The sequence below is a fragment of the Mus caroli genome, unplaced genomic scaffold, assembly GCF_978045245.1.
Source record: "Mus caroli unplaced genomic scaffold, Mus_caroli_1 scaffold_3, whole genome shotgun sequence".
In the NCBI taxonomy this organism is placed as follows: domain Eukaryota; kingdom Metazoa; phylum Chordata; class Mammalia; order Rodentia; family Muridae; genus Mus; species Mus caroli.
In genome coordinates this window covers 141,894,082-141,920,489 of record NW_028227258.1, presented here as the reverse complement: position 1 = coordinate 141,920,489, position 26,408 = coordinate 141,894,082, and the positions used below count along the sequence as shown (strand labels likewise).

Sequence of the window (26,408 nt, the reverse complement as noted above, 5' to 3'; positions counted from 1 at the left end):
TTTGTTTTGCAAGTTGGTTTGATGCTTAGGAGAAAAAATTGGGAGCTGAACTGTCATGTTATTACTGTACTTTATATGTTTACATTTTGAGTTTCAGTTCTGGGGAAGATACAGGGGGAGATTTAAGTGATGGTCATCCTGGAACTGCAGTCAAGAGGCAGAGAAATAGATATTGATGGTTATGTCAGCCTTTGGAACGGTGCCACACACTGAGTAGCTTATCCCACCTCATCAACCTAGTATGAGAAAAGGGGTTACATTTTTGGCAGTTGCTTTAGTCATATTATAACTTGCAAGTTTTGTAACATTTTAACTTTTGATTACAAATTGATATTAACTCTAACAACATATTCTGTAGTTTCCTTTGAAGACAATGCCTTAGACCTTACATTGGTTACTTTCAAGAAAATTTGTCTTAGAACTCAATCATTAGCAATGACAGTTGCTCATTTATTATTTCCAGTAAAACCAGTATATGAGTGTATATGTGTGTGTATATATATATGTATACATATACATATACATACACATACACACACACACACACACACACACACACACACGTATATGCATGTAACAAAAATTACTGAAAAAAGAGGCCATGAGTTAGAAGAGCGAGGAGGGATTTCGGAGAGGGTTTGGAGGGAGGCTAACCATGCCTGAGGACTGTTATTGAGAGTCTTCTCTGGCCCCCATACATATGTATGCTCACACATCTACCTTCCTACGCGCACGCACACACACACACACTCACACACATACATAATTTTGATATTATATACTCCTGAAAGGGTATAAAAGGACCAGACTTTGGGGACTGCTTTAAAATTGCTAGATTTATTTCTGTATTACTGTGAACCCTACTATTGAAAATAATGGAAATGTCTTCATCTATATGTTAGAATTTCTAATTATTTTAAATTAGCTGTGAAGTTCATAGTGTGTTAGTCCTTCCATAAAATGACAATTTTCCATGATGTTTGTAGTTTCCATGATGTTGTTGAAGTCATTTAGTATAAGAAAGTTTTTTCTTAATTAAGTGAACTGCTTACTTTTCATTAATAACTATATTATTTAACAACCATACATGCTGTGGATTTGACTAATACTCAGTATTTTATGATTTTAGAATAGGTCTTGAAATGTTTTATATATGGGTTTTAGAATCTGACCATCTGTCTTTTAAAAATATTTTAAAGGGCAAAACTCTTACTGCTATTGCTGTCATTCTTACCAACTTTGATGATGGCAGGCCTCTTCTCAGTAAGAGAGGCAAGAAGAATCATCCAGGAAAGGTAAGAAAGAGTGAAGGCCGCTTTTCTTTCTTTTTCTTTTTCTTTTTCTTTTTCTTTTTCTTTTTCTTTTTCTTTTTCTTTTTCTTTTTCTTTTTCTTTTTCTTTTTCTTTTTCTTTTTCTTTTTCTTCTTCTTTTTCTCTTTCTTCTTCTTTTTCTTTTTCTTTCTTTTTTTTTTTTAAGATTTATTTATTTTATGTGTGTGAGTACAATGTAGCTTTACAGATGGTTGTGAGCCTTCATGTGGTTGTTGGCAATTGAATTTTTAGGACCTCTGCTTGCTCTGGTCAACTCTGCTTGCTCTGGTCAACCCCACTTGCTCTGGTCGGCCCTGCTCACTTGGGTCAACTCTGTTCTCTCAGTCACTGCTTGCTCCAGCCCAAAGATTTATTTATTATTATACATAAGTACACTGTAGCTGACTTCAGATGTGCCAGAAGAGGGCATTAGAGCTCATTACAGGTGGTTGTGAGCCACCATGTGGTTCCTGGGATTTGAACTCAGGACCTTCGGAAGAGCAGTCAGTGCTCTTACCCACTGAGCCATCTCATTTTACTTTTTGTAGAACTTTGTATCTCACTAAAAGTGGTTGTCAAGTACCTGGTAATAGCTGATCTTTTTGAGACATGATCAGTGTTTTTAACCAGAATTTATATGGTGCTTATAGAATTATAAGTACCAATTTCTATGGTGGTGCATATCTTTATGTCAGTACTCAAGAGGCTGAAGTGGGTGGATCACTGAATTCAGAGGTCAGTCTGCCTTACATAGTGAGTTCCAGGACAGTCAGGGCTACATAGTTAGAACCTATTTCAGAAGGGCAACAACAGAAAGAACAAACAAATTTTAAAAACCCAGAAGACACACACACACACACATACACACACACACACACACACACACACACACACACTCACACACACACACACACATACACACACACACACACACACACACACTCACACACACACACACACACACACACACTCATACACACACTCATACACACACACACACACACACAGAGAGTTTAAGTGCCATATCTGTCTTAGTTACTGTTCTATTGCTGTGACAAGCACCATGACCATTATCATGGTGGGGAACATGGTAGTCGGCAGGCAGGCATGGCTGTAGAGCAGCAGCTGAGAGATGACAGAGAGGGTGGAGGGAGGGAGGGAGGGGAGAAGGGAAGAACAGGGGAGGAGAAAAATGAGTCCTTTGACCTGCTTATTGAGATGTTTTAAAAATATTTTACTTTTATTGAGACTTTACTAGAATCTCAGATTTAGTGGGTTTTTGGTTTTTGTTTTGTTATAAATACTGTTGCTGTATCTTGCCAGCTTTGGGAATTCCAGAAAAGAGAGTAATGGTAATAGCAGCCTAGTGATAGATGTATTATTTACTGAATGGGGAATCTTTTTTTGAAAAATTGGTGTGATTGTTTTTTATTGTAATGTAAACATCATTAATTTTTTCACAGTTACATCATTGAGAGGTTTCCTTTGTGTGTATTCATTTGGAAAGATAAAGAACAATTAATTTTTAGGGTTTTTTTGGAGATTATATTATTGCTGTTTAAGCAAATGTCTATGTATAATTAGAAAGCTAAGTAGGTCTTCCATTGCTCGTGGGATTGCAAGCTTGTACAACCACTCTGGAAATCAGTTTGGCGGATCCTCAGAAAATTGGACATAGTACTAACTGAGGACACAGCTATACCACTCGTGGGCATATATCCAGAAGATGTTCCAACTGGTAATAAGGACACATGCTCCACTATGTTCATAGCAGCCTTATTTATAATAGCCAGAAGCAGGAAAGAACCCAGATGTCCCTCAACAGAGGAATGGATACAGAAAATGTGGTACATTTACACAATGGAGTACTACTCAGCTATTAAAAACAATAAACTTATGAAATTCTTAGGCAAATGGATGGATCTGGAGGGTATCATCCTGAGTGAGGTAACCAATCACAAAGAATCACACACAGTATGTACTCACTGATAAGTGGATATTAGCCCAGAAGCTCGGAATATACAAGATACAATTCATAGACTACATGAAGTTCAAGAAAAAGGAATACCAAAGTGCGGATACTTCAATCCTTAGAAGGAGGACCAAAACACCCATGGGAGGAGTTATAGAGACAAAGTGTGGAGCTGAGACTGCCCCACCTGGGGATCCATCCTATATACAGTCACCAAACCCAGTCACTATTGTGGATGCCAAAAAGAGCTTGCTGTCAGGAGCTTGATATAGCTGTCTTCTGAGAGGCTCTGCCAGTGCCTGACTAATACAGGGGTGGATTTAAGTGCGATTTTCATTTTTGAGATACCATTGAAAACATTTAAATCAGTTTGTGTGTATATATATATTTAACCTCCTATCTATCTTCCCATTACTTTAAAATCTGGTAGCATTTTTAAGTAGTTTTTATTATGTAAAGTAAAGCAATATAAAACAAGATCCTAACTCCATTTAAAACTGATACATCACTGTAGAAAATGTCTTTTACATAGGAATACAAGGATGAGACCATTAAGCTCAGAGGAAGTAATACGGACAAGAAGGAAGATGGACACTCAGGTGAGTTTTAATTATGAACATGGTCTGACCACTTTATGGATGATTTTCTTACTTCATAATTCTGTCTTAGGTTTGGTGATATGCAGAAATTAGCCCAGAAACTTAGTATATCCGAGATATAAGAGACAATTTGTAAAACACATGAAACTGAAGAAGAACAAAGACCAAAGTGTGGACACTTTGCCCCTTCTTAGAATTGGAAACAATCACCCATGGAAGGAGTTACAGAGACAAAGTTTGGAGCTGAGACAAAAGGATGGACCATCTAGAGACTGCCATATCCAGGGATCCATCCCATAATTAGCCTCCAAACGATGACACCATTGCATACACTAGCAAGCGTTTGCTGAAAGTACCCTGATATAGCTGTCTCTTGTGAGACTAGGCCGGGGCCTAGCAAACACAGAAGTGGATGCTCACAGTCAGCTATTGGATGGATCACAGGGCCCCCAAATGGAGGAGCTAGAGAAACTATCCAAGGAGCTAAAGGGAACTGCAACCCTGTAGGTGCAACAACATTATGAACTAACCAGTACCCCGGAGCTCTTGACTCTAGCTGCATATGTATCAAAAGATGGCCTAGTCGGCCATCACTGCAAAGAGAGGCCCATTGGACTTGCCAACTTTATATGCCCCAGTACAGGGGAACGCCAGGGCCAAAAAATGGGAATGGGTGGGTAGGGAAGTAGTGGGGAGGGTATGGGCGACTTTTGGGATAGCATTGGAAATGTAATTAAGGAAAATACATAATAAAAAAAATATTAAAAAAAAAAGGTATAATTACTCCTACACAAACTTATTAAATGATCCATCTCTATTTCTATAATAACACTTTTATTTGTATTAATTTATATGCTTACAAATATGAATTATGCCTTTTGAACTTTTGGACCTCACAAATATAAGAATCATCATTACCCACTATATTTTATATCTCTAAGAGATTAACTTATTCTACATCATCATAATTATGAAAGTTAGAAAATAAATGATAAAAATTAAAAAAAAAACAAAAAAACAAAAACAAAAAACACTTCCTGGAGATTGGAAATCAGGAAAGGTTTCGTCAAAATAGTTGGGTTGGTTATTAGCATATCAGAAATTTTGGGGGAAAATGTTTCTTGTTGGGAGAAAAAAATTCTGTAAAGAACAGTTTAAAGAAAAATTAATGTTCTGCTTTAGAACTCTATTTTAATTATAATGCAGTGTGCTTCGTTAAAAGGAAGGAAAGCTAGAAAGATAAATTAGAACCAATTCTGAAGTCAATGAAGGGAAGAGACCTGTGATTTTAGGAGTCATGAGGTTTATACTTGCATTTCTGATCCAGGTTGAAGCACAGAAAGGCTGTGCTTCAAGAGCTGAGTGTGGAAAGAGCTGGTAGTAACTGCCCTGTATCAGCCTGGGTAGCAGAGAAGGGCAGAAGACATTCTCAGAGGGTAGAACTGAGTGCAACTGTTTGCTTTCTCTAATGGTAGGAAGACATTTGGATATAGGGGTAAGAATCGTTGGTAAGCTTATGGGAGAAAATGAGAACTCAAGAAAAACTACGTTAGTTAACATTCTTAAGGTAGAAGGACTACATAAACAAGTGGGTGGAGGGGGAGAGGTAGGAAAGTTGGCTATTGTTGATAATGCATCCAATTGTGATTGAAAGTTTAACCAAGTTCTCTGCAAATTAAAATTAGTTTGATTTTAGGCCAATAGTACTGTATTGTAGAATGTGGGAGGACTAAGCAGTGGTAAGGAAATTGACTGTTAATATTGGGAAATACAGATTTATCAACTACCTATTAGTGTGTTTCTCTCTCTCTCTCTCTCTCTCTCTCCCTCCCTCCCTCCCTCCCTCCTTCCCTCCCTCCCTCTGTGTGTGTCTGTGTCTGATCAGAAGTAAATTCAGCCTTTAGGTTGGCCAATGCATATTAGAAAAAGATGTTTTTGTTGGGTCATAAAAAACTGAAAGTACTTTCCAATGGAAAACCACTAGGTTAGGAGAACTGTGGGAACAAGTCTCTGGGGCTTGGGAGGAGTGAAGTTAGTAAGCTCACGGCTGGTTAGGGAAAATCTAACCTTTCACTCACATGTTGCTATGCTCTGTGCTTCTTTGAAATAGAGTCATCCACGTGTGGTGAGGAACGCAGTATTTCAGGTACTCCCGAGAAGAGTAGCTGTCCTCTGTCACAACTGTCCAGTGTCGGCCCTAAGAGGTAAAGTGCTGCAGTTTAACTACATGACATGCTCGCTCACACTCTTCCTCTGCTTTCAGTTACTGTAAATACATTTCTAGCTGCAGATTGCTAAATCACAATGACAGTTCTCGTTTTTAAAGATGATAGGTAATATTGCTCTATAAAAAAGGAATTTGTTCCTAAATCATGCTGCCAGTCTTCCCCTATTTTTCATTTTAAAATTGAAAGTAGGGCTGGAGAGATGGGTCAGCAGTTAAGAGCGCTGACTGATCTTCCAGAGGTTGTAAGTTCAATTCCCAGCAACCACATGGTGGCTCAAAGCCATTTGTAATGGAATCTGATGCCCTCTTCTGGTGTGTCTGAACATAGCTACAGTGTACTCATATAAATGAAATAAATCTTTAAAAAAAAAAGTGAAAGTAGTAATAATCTATAAAATACACAACTTACTAATTTTTAATAACCACTGCTACTTTCTCCTTATTTTTTACCTATTTTTTTCCTTTTTTTAAAGATTTATTTATTTATTTTATATGTAAGTACACTGTAGCTGTCCTCAGACACTCCAGAAGAGGGAGTCAGATCTCATTATGGATGGTTGTGAGCCACCATGTGGTTGCTGGGACTTGAACTCAAGAACTTTGGAAGAGCAGTCGGGTGCTCTTACCCACTGAGCCATCTCTCCAGCCCTCATTTACCTTCTTAACTAAGTGTAGACCCCAGGTTTTGTTAAATAGTGTAGTCTCCCATCAGTGCACATGGATGTGATCTTGTGTCTAAATATCCATTACCAATTCCTCAGCAGCAAACAGAAAATACGGTTTAATTGATGATTCTGTCATTTCTTTCCACTTGAACTGAACTCAGAATCATGACTTATTGTTTTTTTCTTATTTAAAATTATTTTATTTTTTTAAAAGATTTATTTATTTTATTTATATGAGTACACTGTAGCTATCTTCAGACACACCATCGTATCTCATTACAGATGGTTGTGAGCCACCATGTGGTTGCTGGGAATTGAACTCAGGACCTTTGGAAGAGCAGTCAGTGCTCCAGCCCTTTTCATTTTATTGTTTTATATATATGTTTGCTTGTGTGTGTGTCTTCTGTGTGCCACATGTGTGCCTGGTGCTCAGGAAGGCAGAAGAGGGCATCAGGTGTTTTGGAACTGAAGTTATAGATCATTGTGAGCTGCTATGTGGGTATGGGGAATTGAACTCAGGTCCTCTAGAAAAGGAACCCATGCTGCTAATCCCTGAACCATCTCTAGCCCAGTTTCCTTTGTCTTTTTTGTTTGTTTAATTTTGGTTTTGTTTTGTTTTATTGAGACAGGGTTTTTCTAAGTAGCCCTAGCTGTTCTGGAACTCACTATGTAGACCAGGCTGGCCTTGAACTCAGAGATCTGCTGCCTGCCCCTGCTTCCCAATTGTTGGAATTAAAAGTGTATGCCATTACTAGCCCCAGTGTCCTTCTTGTGTAAATGCTGAATCTTAAAACTGAACTAATTATACACCTATGCAATATAGCACTATTAGATAGAATAGATCAGATAAAAGGAAATGGGTTATGTAACAAGGAAAATTTAGACACAGCAGCCAGTTGCATGTATTATAGCCAATACAGCTATGCTTACTCTTCAAATAGTAATAGTTTTAGGATTTTTGAATACTGTCACATTTGTGCTATACAGTGGGTTATATTTTTATTCCTATTTTCCAAGTGAGGAAACAGACATAGTTTGGTGATTTGCCTAAAGTTATATCAAGTTCCTAGTAGAATGACGATTTGAATCTTAGTAGTCTAATTCCAAAGTCCATTGTTCTTAAACACTTACTACCTAGAATTTATAAAATAATCATATTCTCCCTTTTTGGACAAGATTCTTTTTTTTTCTCCTATTACCCAATTTTCAAAGGTTCTGTTAAGTTTTTTCTCTAATTTCTTTTATTGAAATCATTGGTAGGCTTTATAAAGACAGTGTTTTTCAGTACTGGATACTTAGACCATCTTCATCCTGCATACCCTGTCCATCTTCCTCTCCTTCCTCTCTGCTCCCCCCACCACCTTACTCTAATCTCTTTTCTTTCAGTATCCCTTTGCTGTGACATTATATGTGTGGAGAATTTTTGAGTATATATGGCTATATGTATCTTTGTGCAATCTTAAGGTCCACAAAGTAAGAGAACATTTATTTAGTCTGGCTTGACCTGGTCATCGTAACTGTTTTTGTGGTCTGTAGCACTTTCCTGTTTGTCCCTCAGTCTTCTGGTGTAGTTTTTGTTTTCCTACAACCTTACATGGCCTAATCTTTTGCGTGTGTAAGAGCCTTTCACATTATCTTCGGTAGGTTGGTTTAGTAGTCATTAATTGCCTTGCTTTATGTTCATCATGAGAAGGTCTTCAATTAGGAAGAATCGCTTTCCTGGATATACTAATCTGAGCTCGAAGTTATTGGCTCTCAGAACTTGAAAGTACCCTGTTTCCTGCCTTCTTGGCTTTTAGAGGATTTGCTCATAAGTCTGTCATTCTGACGGATCTGCTTTTATCTGTGACTCGTAGTTCTCTCTTGCAGCTTATATTATTCCCAGCTCTCTGTGCTCAGTAATTTAACTGCAGCATGCCATGGAGGTGTTCCTTTCTCTTGTGTGCTATTCTAAATGTCTTCTCTTTTTGGAAGGCTGTTTTCTGTATGGAATTGGCATTTCTGTTAGGATTTTGTTTTACTTTCTCTACCTTCAAAATGAATTTCTTTTGTCTTTTTTCATAATGTGTAGATATGGTCTTTTCATGGTGTATCATAGACGTTGTGTGTTCTATTTCATTCTTACTATTTTTTTCCATTCATTTTCTGACTGTTCTGATTTGTCTATTTTGTTCTAAAGCCCTCGTACTCTGTCTTCACAAGATCTGTAGGAGAGGCTTTCCAGCAAGCTTTTGATTGGATTTAGTGACGTTTTTACTTGGGTTGACTTTTTTCAGTATCTCTATGCATTGAATCGTTCTTCCGTGCTCTGTAGTGACTTGATTTCAGTCTACTGTTTATATTCTCTTTGCACTTATTTGGAAGCTTTTTCACATTGTCTTTTAATTTCATTGAATGTTTTTGTTTCACTGATTTTGTTTTTTGTTTTGTTTTGTTTTTTATTTATTATTTTATTTACAGTCCAGCCATTGCCCCCTCTTCTTTTCCCCCCTCCCACAGTTCCTCATCCCATTCTTCCATCCCCCTGTATCCTTCCCTGCCAGGCCTCTTCTCTCCCTGGGGCCTCAAGTCTCTCAAGGATTAGGCACTTCTCCCAGACCTCTGCTATGTATGTGTCAGAACGGGGAGGGGGGGTGTTAGTGGGGTAGGGGGTTGGGGGAGCTTAGACCAGGCCATGGTATGCTTCCTGGTTAGTGGCTAGTGGCTCAGTGTCTGGGAGCTCCCAGGTGTCCTGGTTAATTGTGATTGCTGGTCTTCCTATGGGGTTGCCCTCCTCTTCAGCTTCTTCCATCCTTCCCCTAATCAACCCTGACTTCAGACCAATGGTTGGGTGTAAGTATCTATTGGTTGGGTCTGTAGGTACACCATAGCATCAGTAATAGTGCGTCTCCATGAGATGGATCCCTAGTTGGCCCGTCATTGGACTGCCTTTCCCTCAGTCTCTTCTCCATTTTTGTCCCAGTAGTTCTTTTAGACAGCAACACTTCTGGGTCAGAAATTTTGACTGTGGGATGGCAACCCCATCATTCCACTTGAGGTACTGTCTATATACTGGAGGTGGACTCTTTGAGTTCCCTCTCCCCACTGTTGGGCATTTCATCTAAGGACCCTCCCATTGAGTCCTGAGAGTCTCTCACCTCCCAGGTCTCTGATACTTTCTAGAGGGTCCCCCCACTTCACTGAATGTTTTTGATAGTTATTCTTTTGCATGTTTTGTCTTAGAGTTCATTCTAACTCCCTTTCATTGGGACCTATTGCTGTGGAGTTGATAGTTTTGAAGATATTTTTCTTTGATTGTTTGCATTTCGGCATAGGATTTATGCAAGGTCATTGGCTTGATCATACTGCTTCAGTTGAAGTATTTGCAGTGGTGAAGTAGGACAGTTGGATTAAGCTGTGGTCTTTTGTTGTTTGTTTGTTTGTGCCATTCCTTCCCACCAAGCTTTTGCTGAGGAAGCAGCTACTGTCTCCAGCATTACTCTTAGGCTAGAATTTGAACTATAGATGCACTCAACTGATGGATAGGCTTACAGTGAAAATACAGTAATAGCAATAAAAAAATAACCCCTTTTAACTCCAATAATTTTGCAGAATAGGATGCATTGTATACTAAGATATTAGTCACTTAGAGTTGGAATGAAAAGTAATCTTCTAAGTGAGACTGGTGATTAACATAGAAGAGTGAACAATGAAGGAATTAGAGATGGGGTAGCTTCAGTTAAAGCAGGAATGAAAACAGAAAGAGCTGAAGAAACACATAGTTCAAGCAATCCCAGCTGTCAGGCTGACAGGGCGTTTCACCAGCCTTGGGACGACTGGGCCCCTTGGAGCCTTTCTCTTCATCGTGGCTGCTCCTGCTGTGCTGCTCTGGACACTACTTCTCTTTCTCCTTCCTCTTTCTTTCTTGTGTGTGTATATTTGTTCACCTTTCTATGTATCTACTTGTGTATGTTACAGATTTGTGTGCATGCATGCGGTGTGTGTGTGTGTGTGTGTGTGTGGTGTGTGTGTGAGAGAGAAAGAGAGAGAGAGAGAGAGAGAGAGAGAGAGAGAATGAGAATAGAGGCCAGAAATCAATGCTCTCATTCTTAACTACTATTCACCTTATTAGTTTTTAACAATTAAAATTGGTCAGTGACAATTTCATAATACATACATATATATATGTACATATATGTATGAAAATTACATTCTCATTGCTTTTTTTTTTTTTTTGCCTTACTCTCTCTCCCATTCCTGCTAACATCCCACTTGCCCAAGAATCTTTTTCCTACATTCATGATTTTTTGTTTTATTTTGTAATCCATTGAGTTTAAGCAGGGCCATCTTTGTGCCTCTGGGTTTGAAGCACTGGTTGGAACTTGGTAGGTGTATAAGTAGGTACACAATCAAACTCCCTCTCCCACTAATTCAGCATGGAGGAATTGGACCCCACGAGTTATAACTGCGTGTTGACATGGCCGGGGCAGGCCCAGTGAATCTGCTTATTCCTCTAAAGCCATTTGTGTATGTTCCCTTGCTGACTCTTTGCAGTCACGTGCTGCATGCCATGACGTCACTTTAGTATATACAGGTATTTTCTCTATGTGCTCACATCCCTGAGTGCACGACGGACGGAGTATGTCTGAGCTAACACTTTCGTGTGTGTAAGTAATTATCGGATCTCTACACTGGCCCATGCTCACTTCTCTATTTGGGCTGGGGTTTTCTGGTGATAGAAGTGGCTTTGTGATTCTGTTTCCTGTGTTGGCTGATCCTTGTGTTGTTTTCCTTGCATCTGGAGGCTGCTTTGTGGGCATTGTTTAAAGTTCTTGATACTATACATCCTACTACTTGGGAACTAGTAAGACTTACTCTAGTCCATGATCCAGACCCTATGTCTACCACTTAGAATACTGTGTGCTACTGATCAAAGTTTCCCCAACAGCCACCCCCGTTAGAAGTGTTCTGCGTTCTAGGACTGATAATAGTTCCCTGAAAACCTGCTCTGGGTGATGCAGAGAAGAAGTTTACCTGTAGATCTGCCCAAGCTGCTAGCTCAGCATAGGTCTTTTTAAATGACTTGTATGTGCTACAGCCAAATACTGAGAAATATGAATGTGGAATATGGGCCTTCACATCCCTGTCTCGAACTGTAAACTTCTCAATGATATGTCTGGTATTGCCTGTACTTTCAGTGTTTGCCTTATTTTTTTGTTTTGTCTTTGGACTTGGCCCCTGACTCTGTCTGAGGATTTGCACAAATGCTCTACACATTGGCTTTACAGGTGCCTGCCTGCCTTCCCTTCCTTTTCTGCCTTATAAATTAATAACCTTGAACTGAGAGTAGGGCTACCTGAAACCCTTCTTTGTCCTAAACTGAGCTTCTCATAGTCTCTAGTTTTTCTCAGTCCTCTTTTAGCAGTAGAGTATGCCCTAGTTGGAACTTGAGTATTTTTAGAATCAGTTGTGGACATTCCTGGGCTGACTATTCAGTGTTCCTTTCTTCTCTGCGGAAGCTAGTGCTTGCCTGTCATCACTCCCCTCACACGACAGAGGCTCTCACAGTCCCTGCTTTATGTCCTGTGAACTTAACAGTCTGCATGGACTTGTCACCTGCCATCTTCCATATTGCTAGGTCTTGTTGGTTTTAATGTTACATCAGTGTTTTAGATGAACTAATGAGCACTGAACTCTAGGCATATCTTCTCAAACGTAGGCATGGTGGTACTAGATTATAAGTGTAGCAGTCTGCTCATAAAACCAAAAGCTTTTAGCAGATTTGTCATTTGCTTGGCAGAAAAAGACTTTTTGAAATTTTTTTTAAAAAGCAAATTGTACTTAAACAACTTCTGTATTGCATTTAATAAGCATCTTGATTTATTATATTTTATTTTGAAATTTTCAATTTCAGAAGAAAAGTTTCTGTACAGTACATTGAAAGTAGTGATTCAGAGGAAATCGAGACAAGCGAACTGCCCCAGAAAATGAAAGGTAATATGATTTGATTTGATACTCTGTCATGTATTCTAATATTCTGATGTGCCCATTTTATATTTTTGTTTTATTTTAGGCAAGCTGAAAAATGCACAGTTAAATACTAAAAGTAGAGTAAAAGGTAAGTATATATTACCCCTTCTCAGGACTTTTATAATCTGCATGTAAAGATTATTAAAATAAAACCTCATCAATTGACATCTTAATCAGTTGACGTTAGCAATAGCTATAAAATGCAGCTACTTTTGAACTCTTTCCTGCATTTGAGCTTCTCATGAACTTACCATATGTTTTAGATGAATTAAATGATGCAAACTCAATGAATAATTTCAATTAAGAAATCTAAGATAGAAAATTTAAATAAACATTAAGCAAAAGTCATTTTTCTGTTACTTATAGAATAACTTGAATCAAACTTTGTATTTTTACATACATGTACACCCCCTCCAGCCCACCCCACCCCCACCCACCAACACACACACAGTAATGAACAGGTTTGGAGTATCTTCTTGGCCGCATTCACGTTATGCACGTATTAAAGAATGAATACTGTTGATTTCCTTCATCTTTGAAACATGCTTTCTATCCTTATTTCAAATCCTACCGTCTTTCTAGTTAGCGGAGAACGCGGATTATGTTTAGACAGGAGCTCCTCACTTACATATGATACGAACAGCGTCACACTGGGGGAGACGCACTATGCGTTTGTCGTCTTCTGCTTTCACTTCGTTTAAGTGGAGTCATAGTTGGTTCATGAGTGCATCATTTCTCTGAGCTATAGAGGTATACTTATATCATAAGTGCCAATGTTGTTTACCAAACACTATTTTTATTAAATATTATAAGCTCTCAAGTTACAGAATATAGAAAGTTCCTAAGGAGGCACAGTGAAGAATTTTAATGATTTATTAGTGATTTTTCTTATCAGGATCATCTAAGGTTAAAGAAGATTCAAAATTTGCACTTACTGTTTTTGCCTCTGCAACACAAAGGAAAATGTTGAAAAAAGGTCAGTAAGTCTAGTTTTCTACTCCCCCTCCTATTTGTAATGAAAAGAATTTAAATAACAATATCAAATATACTGTACTGGCTAGTTTTGTGTCAACTTGACACAGCTGGAGTTATCACAGAGAAAGGAGCTTCAGTTGAGGAAATGCCTCCATGAGATCCAACTGTAAGGCATTTTCTCAATTAGTGATCAAGGGGGAAAGGCCCTTGTGGGTGGGACCATCTCTGGGCTGGTAGTCTTGGTTCTATAAGAGAGCAGGCTGAGCAAGCCAGGGGAAACAAGCCAGTAAGGAACATCCCTCCATGGCCTCTGCATCAGCTCCTGCTTTCTGACCTGCTTGATTTCCAGTCCAGACTTCCTTTGGTGATGAACAGTAATATGGAAGTGTAAGCCGAATAAACCCTTTCCTCCCCAACTTGCTTCTTGTGCAGGAATAGAAACCCTGACTAAGACATATACTATGAAAAATTTAGAAAATAATGAAAAGGAAGAAAGCTGGTGTAGCTTTCTCCATGCCTTTCTCACTGTATTTGTTTTAGAAAGGATCAAGGTGTGATGGAGTGCTCTCTCGAATCCAAGAGCTATTTATTCTTGTAAATCAACAAAGTCATTTATGATTGGTTCAAAGCTTGACTTGGATAAATTTAAATAAAGATATAGTTTTTACTGGGATTAAGATTTACTTTTCTTAAAAAATGTCATAGTTACCTATGAGTATGATGGAAAGAGATTGAATTAAGGATGGATGTCTGAGAGAATTGTATTTCTGTGCTATGGTCTCCATTTATAGCACAAGATCTTATTTCCATGGTTTATTGAGTAGTCACAAGGGATGCAATGAATAATTAAGAGACTTTAGATGTTAGATGATACAAAGACAATAAAGCAGTATAATGTGCATAAAAGTAGAATTGAATATGGCCTGTTTAAAAATGATATATTTTGGAACTGGGTGGCTTAGGGGCTAAGAGCACACACTACTCTTATAGAGGCTCCAGATTCATTTCCCCACAGCTAACTTGGATAGCTAACATGCTTGTAATCCCATCTCTAGGGAATTCAACTACTTCTAACCTCTGTAGGCACTCACACAGACACATATACATATCATATGCACACAGATAATTTAAAAATGAATCTAAATATATTTAATTGGAGAGGTAAAATCCACCTTGAGTATTCCATGGACGGTCAGCACTTGAAGAAGTTATCTGAGCACCAGCATGAATTTCTGTGTACTTCATGATGTGGATGGTGTGTGGCCAGCTGCTTCATGCTCTTGGTGCTGTGATTTTTCCATCCACTACAGCTATGTTCTCAGTTTGTGAGCCAACGTCAATCCTTGCCTTTACTTTTTAAACTTGCTCTTGTCAGGTATTTTGACACAAAGACTAACAGGAAATTGGTATTGAGCAATGGCACTGTTGCTGTGATAAGCCTAACAGTGGTTTGTAAGCAGTTAGCATTGGTTTGCAGGAAGAATGTGAAAGATTTTGGAGCTGTAGGCTGTAGATGCCCTGTAGACAAGAGACTATTGGGCTGTTCTGGTGAGAATTTGGAAGATCAGAATGCTGAGAGAAATGTGGATAGTAGGGACTTAGCTTATCAGGTTTCAGGAAACTTTCTTGGGCTAGTGGCCTATTATGTTTTAATCTGGCAAAGAATCTGCTGAATTCTGTGTATGTCTTGATCATTTGAGTGGTCCTGAATTAAAAAGCGTTGGTTGACTAGTTGTTTAGCACAGGAATTTCAACACAGGAAAGCACTTAGGCTATGTTATGGTTACTTCTTACTGCTCTTAGCCATGTGTGCTCTTAGCCTCTGTGCTCAGCAACTGGACTGACAGAGAAACCTGCAAGTAGGGCAGGAAGGTAAGGCAAACACCCAGCTTGGGAAGTATGAGAGTTTACAGTTGAGTCAAGTAGCCCTGGCTATCTTGGAACTCAGGTCTGTAGACCAGGATAGCCTTGAACTCACAAAAATCTGCCTGCCTCTGCTTTCTGTGTGCTGGGATTAAAGGCAAATACCAGCATTCCCATCCCCACCTTCAGCCCATTTTCTGTTTTTTTTAAAAATTCTTCTGGATTTCTTTCTGTATAGATGATGATTGCTGAGACCTTATTGAGATGTATATTTCAAGATTTTAAAAAAGCCGGTCTACGAACAAGTCTGTCAATGTCTTGTTCTTTTAGGCACGTCTATGATGGAGTGCTCAGAGACATGTGACAGTGGAGAGAGGACAAGAACAACACTGATCATCTGTCCACTCTCTGTGCTCAGCAACTGGATTGTAAGTCTAAAGCCTTTCAGCTTAAAGTGGGTTGTTAACATGTTTGTCTGTAAGAACATGTTGTTACACATATATGTGGCATCCATTTTCATATATGTTAAGCGAATTATATTTGTTGAAGTAAGCACCTTTATTGAAGGCTTATCTGATTAACTTAATTGCTGACATAGGGTTTAATTTGTACTTCTGCTTCTGCCATTTTTGTTCCCCCCAAGAGGACCATATTTCTAATTTAACACTCCTATTCTACTGAGTTTGGGAATTATGAGAATTCCACTGATAGCAACTTCTATAACAGTTTGTAACATCACATGTGCTTGCTTGGTTTGTCCTTCATTTCTTCTCATAGATTTTTCTCACTTAATTGTCACCATTCTCAGTTTCTAAATGACCAAATTGAAACAGAGAGGTTAACTTACTTGATTAGGGCCATCCAGCCAAGAGAGAGTTTGAATGTGGTCACCAACCTTTGACCCTGTAGTTCTTGTTGTAAGGTAACCAGCCAGAAAAGCGTGTCTTCCCCCTTCCTTTTTGAAGAACATTGCATTCTTGTATGTTCTGTGTAAGGAACAGCCTGCTTCTATGTCCCTTCTAATTTGAACCTCAAGCTTTGTTTTATAATGAAATATTATTTTGGAAGCATTTAAACATAAAGACCACTGGATGTGACCTTTCATTCTTGCTGCCTTCAAGGATAGCTGTCCCCTCCTGATCTGCCCTCTCTCAGGAAGAGGAAGTCCTGCTCTTTGTAAAACTGTTGCCTTAATTTTTATGTCTTATTCCATTTTTCCCACTTCCTTTTTCGATTTTCCCCTTTCTCTTAGTTATTCAGTCTGATCCCACTGGGTTTCTTCATGAAAAATATTCAGGTGCTCATTTTAAACACGTCATTTAATTATGTTTCGCACTGAAGTTGTTGCTCTTATGTATTCCTTCCCCGGTGTATCCCTTCGCTGATAATTTCTTCCTTAAGCTCCTACTCCTGGAATTGGCTTCTGTTTTCAGCTGTCAGAACTGCATTGGGAGAGACACCTAGGAACTTGTTATACCCACTGTCCTCTTGTTGACTCTATATTCGTCTTTTTTTTTCTTGATTTTTTTTTGACTGTTTTTAGGCATTGACTTAATGCATTTCTTCTTCATGTTATTTTTTTTCCCCCTCTATCAAGGGGTATAGATCTTTAGTAGACTGCTTGCCCAGTGTGGCTAGCACCATAAATAAAAAATAAATTAAGAAAGAAAAGTAAATAAATAAATATATGACGAATAAATATGTTTAGATAAATATAAAAATGGATAATCAGTATTTTACTGTAGTTTTATATTTAAAAACTTTGAGTAATATAAACTTAGAAAAGGAAGCCTTGGCCAATAAAATTATGCAAAAATGTAAAGGCATGGTGGGCATTTGAGCACACAGAGCACTCGTTCTCAGCTTCCTAATGCTGTGACCACAACAGTACCTTATGTTGTAGTGACCCCAGCCATAAAGTTATTTTTCTTCCTACATTATAGCTGTAATTTTGCTACTCTTATGAATCGTAATGTAAATATCTGCGCTTCTCAATGGTCTTGGGCAACCCCTCTGAAAGGGTCCTTCAGTCCCCAAAGAGGTCAAGATCCATTAGTTCAGAACCGTTGTTGCAGAGGATCTTGGTAAACAGTACTTCATTCTCCCAACAACATGCAGTTTCTGCCTTCCTTGTTAATCACCTACCATTCCCAGGAGAAGATTAGAAAGTTAAAAATAACAAAGATCTCTCACCTTTTAGAAAAATCTATATTTTTACTGAGTGTGTATGGATGTGTGTGTGTGCGTGTGCGTGTGTGTGTGTGTGTATGTTCATGTACTTGAGGGTGTTCATAAAGACCATGAAAGGACATTTTATCCCCTGGAACTGGAGTTACAGACTAATGTTAACTATTGTATGTATGTTAGGAACCAAACTCAGGTCCACAGCAAGAACAGCAAGTTGCTCTTAACTTCTGAGCCATTGCTCCAGCATCCCTTTTTTGTTTGCAAATAAGAAAAAAAAAATCAAATTAAAGGAGTAATAAGATTTTAAATACCAGTTACACAAACACCATTAATTAGTTTCAGATATTAAGACAAATGATTTAAGTGCATTCCAAAGCACTTCTTTTGTCCTCTGTTGATAGACTACATGGCACACACAGTGTCTAGAGACCTGTTGTTCTTTATCCAGAAATGTTGATTTTCTTTCATTCTATGCCTTATCCTTCAGGAAATAGCCATTGTTCCATTTCATTGCCACCCATTTGATTCAGATTTTTTTGTTGTTGTTTTTTGTTGTTGTTGTTGTTTTGTTTTGTTTTTTGAGACAGGGTTTCTCTGTAGCCCTGGCTGTCCTGTCACTTTGTAAACCAGGTCACTTTGTAGACCAGGCTGGCCTTGAACTCAGAGATCCACCTGCCTCTGCCTCCCGAGTGCTGGGATTAAAGGCGTGCACCACCATGCCCGGCTGATTCAGATTTTTTAATTAAAAATTTCTCCTTAACTGAATTTCTTCTCTACCAGACTAAACAATCCTGTTATTTTTACTTCAGATTTTGCTCTACCTTTGCATTTTTTGTCTTTTCTATTTTATTCGCGTTTCCTTTTCAGCCTACTGTAATCTGGTGCTTATTCTCATTTGCTATGGAAAGTCCATGCTCTCCCGGTGTCCCCTCCTCTGGGGAGTATTTGCATATTTATTTTCATCCTTGGGGACTCTGTGTGGACAATGTGTGTGAGTTACAGATGAGCACTCACCTCTTTACTACCCGAGCTCTTTCTACTCCTTGTCTTCCGTGGGTGTTCATGTGACTTTTCATCGTCTCTCTTCGTCTTGGGACTCTTTGGCTACCACTGCATTGCTTTTGCTTTGCTTCTTGTTCATATAAAATTACTCTCAGGAGCTTGAGAGTTTTGAGGCCATCTTGGTTACGTAGTGATCCTAAAAGTAAAAACCAGTTAATTATGAAAAGACCCAAGGATTAGTAAAGTGAACGCCCTGTGGAATAACCTAACTTTATCCCGGCTCTGCCATTCCTCCAGTAATTGCATAGAGTGGTTCAGTGTTGGCAGGCTGGATCCCCAACCACTGTGTTGTCTCACTGTACATGTTCTCGTTAAAACAAGTATCTTTAAAGACTCATTCCTAGCTGTATATGTTGTCTGTTTATAACAAATGTGCATACATACTCCTCTTCCTTGCACCTGAGTGCCAGTGCTTGCACTCTGTGGTGTATTCTAGATAGCCGGTAGTAGTGGTTCTCAACCTATGGACTGTGACTCCTCTGGAAAACCTCTATCTCCAAAGATATTACAATCCATAACAGTAGCAAACTGTCAGTTATGAAGTAGCAACAAAATTAATTTTGTGGTTGGGGTCCTCCTAACAGGAAGAACTGCGTTAAAAGGTCATAGCGTTAGGAAGGCCTCTGAGAACCACTGGTTTATAGTGACCAAAGGGGACAAATGTCCTCTTTCTTACTTCTTTCTTCCTCTTTAGATACATTTTTTTATACTTTTATCACTCAGTTCTTCCACACAGCCATCTGAAATATAAGGACATCACTGTCTTATCTGTTTTCCTCATGTCCCATAATTAACGTCCCAAGCCCTGGGCTTCCCGTTTGTTACCATCTTTCTCTCATACTTGTTTATCCCATTCTGCCCCATCTTCTGCTCGTCTGGTCTTACAGTTGCAGTTCTCACCTAAGAATCTTGCTCAAAATCATCTAAGTCTGTTGTTTACTAAGAGACTTGATTTTTTTTTTTAACTTAAAAATGAAGACATGCTAGATATACTTGTAATCCCAGTGCTTGAGAGCCAGAGACAGGAAGATGGCGAGTTTGAGACTGTATAGGGATAAATGGGGATGATGAGTTTGAGCCTCAGAGTGGTAACTCAATAGAAAAAACAAGAAATGGCCGCTTATTGGTAGGATAGACCAAATATATATAATGTGCTTTGTATGTTTGTTAGTTTTATGATGTGACACAAATCGATACTTTAAAGTTACTCTACTTTAGTTTTAGTAAAGTTAACATGGTAAACTTGATACTCATCTGCTTCCTATTAAAATATTTGTTACTTTCTTTTAGGACCAGTTTGGACAACATGTAAAATCAGAAGTGCACTTGAATTTTTATGTTTATTATGGTCCTGATCGTATTAGAGATTCAGCCTGGCTTTCAAAACAGGATATTATTTTGACTACTTACAATATTTTAACTCATGATTATGGAGTAAGTATGCACATACCTAGACCTTTAAAATCTTTATTAATTTTCAGTTATCTGCCTGTCTTGTCTGTCTGTCTGTGTGGTGAGTGTTAGTGCCTTTGGAGGTCCCTATAGTTGGAATTACAGGTATTAGTGAGTCATATGGGGTGGGTACTGAAAACAGAATTTCAGTCTTCTGCAAGAGCAATAAGCTCTCCTAACCACTTAATTATTCTCCAGTCCTACGGAGAGATTGTTTAAGGTTGAATTTAATTGCTATTTTTCATGTTTCTAGATTACTCTAAAATTCACCTGTTTACTTTTTGATGTTGAAAATACTTAAGAAAGTCTATAAAATAGCATGTTGCAAAAAAGAGCTTTGTACCTTCTTGAGATAATAATTCAGAAACAGTTTTCATTTAGAATGTTTTCAATTAAAATTTTAAATTTGGATTTTCTCTAGGGTTCATCACCATCTATACACAAACTTCTTCTTGATGTTCTGGAAAAAATTTTTTTTCTTTTTGTTTTTTTAATGACTTGATTAGTTTTACAGCTTGAAAATAAACTTTCTGCTTATAGTAGTTATTAATTAGGCTCTCAGTTCTTTCATGAGCCTGTTATTTTCCTTAAGAATTCAAGTTATTTTGGAAATACTATAGTTAAAAATCTCAATGTTCTAGAAAGAATGTTACTATTTGTAAAAGAAAGCAAGGTTGTTACATTGAAATTTTCTTTATAAGGGATGGCTTTTCTGTCACGTTTCTATCTGATGCAGAATGATTCACTGTATTATGTATGACTTACTCAACTTCTTAGCTTGGTGAAGCAGCTAGTGCTTCTTAGTGGCACTTTGTGCATCATATTTAGTATTTTGTGTTTTTAGCTTTAAAATAGAGGTAATATTAAAGGCTTGTAAGTGTTCACTAATTTAATCTTTGGAATACGTAACAATGCCAGGAACCTTGTAAGAGTTGGTAATAACAATCAAAACTATTATTATGTACCAAACACTTATATACTGTGTTATTTTACTGTGCTTTGTGAATTCATATGAGATCTCTATTGCAGACTAAAGATGATAGTCCATTGCATAGCATCAAGTGGTTAAGGGTGATCCTGGATGAAGGCCATGCCATTCGAAATCCAAACGCTCAGCAGACAAAAGCTGTACTTGAGTTAGAAGCAGAAAGAAGATGGGTATTGACAGGTAATTATAGCATTCAACTTTATTTTTTCTTATTTTAAATTTGTCTGTTCACATGTATGTGGGTATGTGTGTGTGAGTGTGTGTGCAGGTGCACATCCAAGTGTGCGTGCATTCACGGAGGAACTTGATGTCAGTATCAGCATCTTTTTGGATCCTTCTTTACCTTTTCACTGAGGTGGGATCTCAGCTGAACCCGGAGTTCACAGTCTTGCTAGGTTAGCTATCCAGCTGGCTTCTACATTCCAAGCACTGGCGTTACAGGCAGGCTGCCATACACACTCAGAATTTATGTGGATTTTGTGGATCCAACTTCAGTCCCTCATTGTGGCAAGCACTTTATCTGCTGAACTAACTCCCAGATATCATTTTTTTGGTTAGTTAAATTAGTGTCTAAACATTATACATATTAATGGACTTCAGTGAGCTATGGAAGCTCATTGTATCATTCTCAAACTAGGGTAATTGTATCTGTTTCCTCATTTATTTTGTAGCAAAAGCATTCAAAATATTTTCTTCTAGCTTCTAGAATATAGATAGTACATTGTTTTTCTTTAGTCACCTTACTGTGCAGTAAAAACAACAGAGCTTACCTTTCCTGCCGTGCTGTATCTTAGTAACAGTTGAACAGTCTTATCCCTCTTTCTTCCTCCACTACTCTTCAGTCTCCAGCGACCTCCAGTCTTCTTTTGATTTCTAAGTAGCCAATTTCAGAAATTACGTGTTTGTGTGTGTGTGTGTGTAAGTGTACACGTGTGCTCCATACTATATATGTGGATGTAAGAGGACAACTTACAGTTAGTTGTATTTTTCCTACTATGTGTAATCTGAGTTTGGTCTTCAGGCTTCACAGCAAGGTCCTTGCTTTGAGCCATCTTGTCAGCAACATAATTCCATATGAATTTTAATATAATTTTTCTAGTTCTTTAAGAATGCCATTGGCATCTTGATAGGGATTGATTTTGATTTGTAGATCATTTTGCACAGTATGAACATGTCTTACACTGGTTTTACTGCTGTGAACAGACACCGTGACCAAAGAAACTCTTATAAGGACAACACATAATTAGGTCTGGCTTACAGGTTTAGAGGTTCAGTCCATTATCATCAAGGCAGGAGCATAGCAGTGTCCAGGCAGGCATGGTGCAGGAAGAACTGAGAGTTCTACATCTTCACCAGAAGACACATTAGAAAAGACTCCCAGGCAGTTAGGACAAGGGTGTTAAAGCCCAGGCCCACAGTGACACACCTACTCCAACAAGGCCACACCTCCACATAGGGCCACTCTCTGAGCCAAGCATATATAAACCACCACAGGATATTTTTACAGTATTTTGTCTCTTTGATATTAGTCTTTAATTGTATCTATTTCTTTAAGTTAAACAAATGGCCATCTTTTTCCTATAAATTGAAACATATTTTTGTATTCCTTCATTGTATATAACTTCAGGTTATCTAATCCTTAACAATTATTTGACTTAGAACTATGTATCTATTTGTTACTAAATCATTTTACAGGCCATTAAGGAGTTATATTCCATTACCTAATATAAGAACCTTCATAAGATGTCTTGGTCATATCTTGGAATAGTTTCTCCCCAAGGCCAGATGGGTGCATGACCTAGACAGGCATCGGGAGCAGCCTGCGCAGGCGATGCTGCTGCTTGCAGGATGGCATGGGTTTGGCATGGCGTACCACTGAGCTAGTGCAGGCAGGTTTCTTGTTGTTTTTATTTGTTTTTCTTTTTTTTCTTTTTTTTTTTTTTTTGGTGGTTGTTCTTTGGCTTGGTTTTTTACACACTTGCTAAATTCGCCAAGTAGCATTTCCAAGCATTCTACAGCACAAAGCTGGGGGTGCTTTTTGTTTTTCCCCCCATTGGAGAAAAAGGTTGTTGTTTTGTTTTGTTTTTTCACAATATTTCTGGTCATGCTTTCACCTTCTCCAGCCCCTTCCAGCTCCTTTCCACCTCCCCACAGTACTGATTCTTCCAATCCATGAACAAGTGATGCCTTTTGTTTTTTTTATGCTGTTGTCAGTTTCTTTCATTGATGGCTTAGTAGTTTTCACTGTAATTATCTTTCACCTTGTTAAATTCCTGAGATTACTGATGCTTGCTGCTGTGTCTGTCTTTATGCAGTCTCTGGGCATTTGAATGGAGTCAAATTCAAAGTTGCCAGATACAAAATCAACATGCAAAATTCTGTACCATTTAATGTACCAACGGTGATCACAATTTTGCAAAGTCGAGCTATTGTCGACTATTTGCTGTTGAAGTATAATCTTGGTGTCAACAGTTTCCTGGCTTGTGTTGCTTTACTGTGTCAGACTTTTCTGATACTATTATATACTAATGGTCAAATTAATGATTTCCATAAAGTGATATGCAAAATCTCTCAGGTGATCTTTGAATGGCTATCATTGATATGATGGCTTTCCCATTTCTTTGGTCCTCTATTAGCTATTCTTTTAACCATCTTATTGCTTGCCTAACCATAGAGGCCTTTTATTATTATTATTTATTATCTATTATGACCTTTATACAGACACTCTTTTTTCTTTACAAACTGAGGAATGGGAAGATGTAGGGGCTATGAATGATCATTGATACGTGTTGGAGAAAGCAGAATTGGGTTTTTTTTGTTTGTTTTTTTGTTTTTGTTTTGTTTTTTGAGACAGGGTTTCTCTGTGTAGTCCCAGCTTTCCTGGAACTCACTCTGTGTACCAGGCTGGCCTCGAACTCAGAAACTTGCCTGCCTCTGCCTCCCAAGTGCTGGGATTAAAGGCGTGCGCCACCACACCCGGTGAAAGTGGAATTGTTCATCAGCGGAGTTGTCTTCTCGGGAGGACATGCATACAGAAGGCTGGGAGAGGACATAGTTAGTGACTTGGTGGGGACAGGCCTTACCCAAAACCAGAATATTTTTCCTTAGCTTTGTTTCTCAGTGAGTAAGAATCCATCCTTATTGTCACATGTAGTTTATATCCTGCTGAGCTGTCTCTGTCAGAGATCACACCAGATCCTATCTCTTTAAAGCTATAGGGCCAATTTTTATGGTCACATGTACTTTTCAAAAGAGTTTCAGTGTAGTCATCCTTGAGGTTTATTGTGCACATGGAATTGGGATGGCCGTTACCTAGGAAATGTTTTCCCCAAAATTATACTGTATTTAAATATGTCTAAAATAAACTGGCCTCCTGCAATATTGTCCAATAGCAAATTATCTGGAAAAGAAATGAAGACTGAAGATGGCTCAGTGTGTCAAACATTTGCCATGTTAAGTGTATGGGGACCTTAGTTAGTGTTTACCTAGTACAGTGTCCAGTTTCAGCTGTCGTGTGTCTCATTGCACCAGGTTACAGAACCATAACTCAGTGGTACAGTTCTTGCCTACATGTGTGTGGCATAGATTTGATTCCCCAGCACCACAAAACAAATCTATTTTTAAGAGTTACAGTGGTTTCCTGTTTTAAATATTGTTTTGTTTTAGGTACTCCTATCCAGAATTCTTTAAAGGACTTGTGGTCTCTTCTGTCCTTCTTAAAACTTAAGCCATTCATTGATAGAGAGTGGTGGTATAGGATCATACAGCGTCCTGTCACTTCAGGAGATGAGGGAGGACTTAGGTAAGTAAGTTTATGAGGTCATCCATTAGTGACGATGAATGGAACCTAATTCCACTGTCTTTACTGTTTTCACTTAGCGTGAGTCTCCAAAGCATAAGAGCTTCCGTGTCACTGACTCTGAAAACCTAGTGACTTGTGTTTGGGGAACCAAGCTTTTTGTTTGTGCATCTTTTCTGTATTTTAGCAAAGATTAAAGGAAAGGCAGAGCTCTATGGTCACTGTGTGTAGCTGTTACCCCTAAAGTAACAGGTCCCACAATGATATGAAAAGCTATATCCTTTGATGATTCACTATGCACTATATTTTGATAACGTATATAACTTTTATAGAGGCATTTGATATGGTGTATAGTACACAGTGGACAGTGATCTCAAAAGGTTTAATGAACATTTCATGTGGTTGATTTTGGTGGGCACAGATAAATGGTGACAAAGGATTGAAAACATTGATTTTGCCACACACTTGGGTGCTGTAGTTTTAGAGCAGTGATTGTCTAAGTAGGATTTGGGACCCTATGTGGGCCATACAGTCATTATAAAAGTATCAGCATGGAAAAGGAAACAGAAACGTAATAGAGATGGAAAAAAAGTACCAGAGTATGTTTTCCATGTGAGGATGTATAAGGTATATGTACTGAAATACTTACTTCTGTTATGGCTAGATACAGTAAAATGAGCTTCTCATTGTTAAAGTGGAAATGATTTAAAATATAAGCCATTATTCTTAGTTGTCAAAACTGGTCACATGATTCCTAAGAAATATTTTTGCCCTATTTCGTCTGTTAAAAATTGTTTATTTTATTATTATTGGCAATGATAACTGATAAGCATCATTTTTTAAAAAAATTGACATTGAGGGAAAAAAGTGGGAAGATTACGGAACCAAGAAAGGCATTTTTTCCTCTTCTGAGTTTGCATGATTTACTTTTCAGTTATTCATTAACTTATTTGATTTTCATATTATACCTTTACTTTTCATATGACATTACATGGGACTTTTAAAAACTTACTTATGTATTTACATCTCAAATGCTGCCTCCTTCCTGATCCCCCCCCCTCACAGGGTTCTCCCTCATCCCCTTTGCCTTGGACTGAAGGCCCCAAAGGTGACAGCAACCCCATGGGATTGCTTTAACTCATGAGAAGAGGGTTATTTTAGAGTACAGAAGATAAGCTTTTACTCATCTCTGTCCTCTCTTTAAATAAAGTACCTTAAACTTAATAAGCTGCTTAGTAAGAACTCAGATATTGTGTATGGACTGGTAAGTTGATAAGAAGGCATTTGAGAAAAAAACTAT

The 26,408-nt window shown here is 38.2% G+C and overlaps 1 protein-coding gene across 3 annotated transcripts in view; it reads left to right on the top strand.

The window, feature by feature from the left end:
- Positions 1-26,408, top strand: part of Hltf (helicase like transcription factor) — a 59,014-nt gene that overhangs the window by 13,423 nt on the left and 19,183 nt on the right. For all 3 annotated transcript variants that reach the window (XM_021157690.3, XM_029475292.2, XM_029475291.2), the window contains exons 8-17: positions 1,200-1,295; positions 3,815-3,881; positions 5,992-6,085; positions 12,667-12,746; positions 12,826-12,870; positions 13,678-13,758; positions 15,951-16,048; positions 20,160-20,303; positions 21,351-21,489; positions 24,976-25,111. In XM_021157690.3, the coding sequence (XP_021013349.1) occupies positions 1,200-1,295; positions 3,815-3,881; positions 5,992-6,085; positions 12,667-12,746; positions 12,826-12,870; positions 13,678-13,758; positions 15,951-16,048; positions 20,160-20,303; positions 21,351-21,489; positions 24,976-25,111 (980 nt within the window). The remainder of the gene's footprint in view (positions 1-1,199; positions 1,296-3,814; positions 3,882-5,991; positions 6,086-12,666; positions 12,747-12,825; positions 12,871-13,677; positions 13,759-15,950; positions 16,049-20,159; positions 20,304-21,350; positions 21,490-24,975; positions 25,112-26,408) is intronic.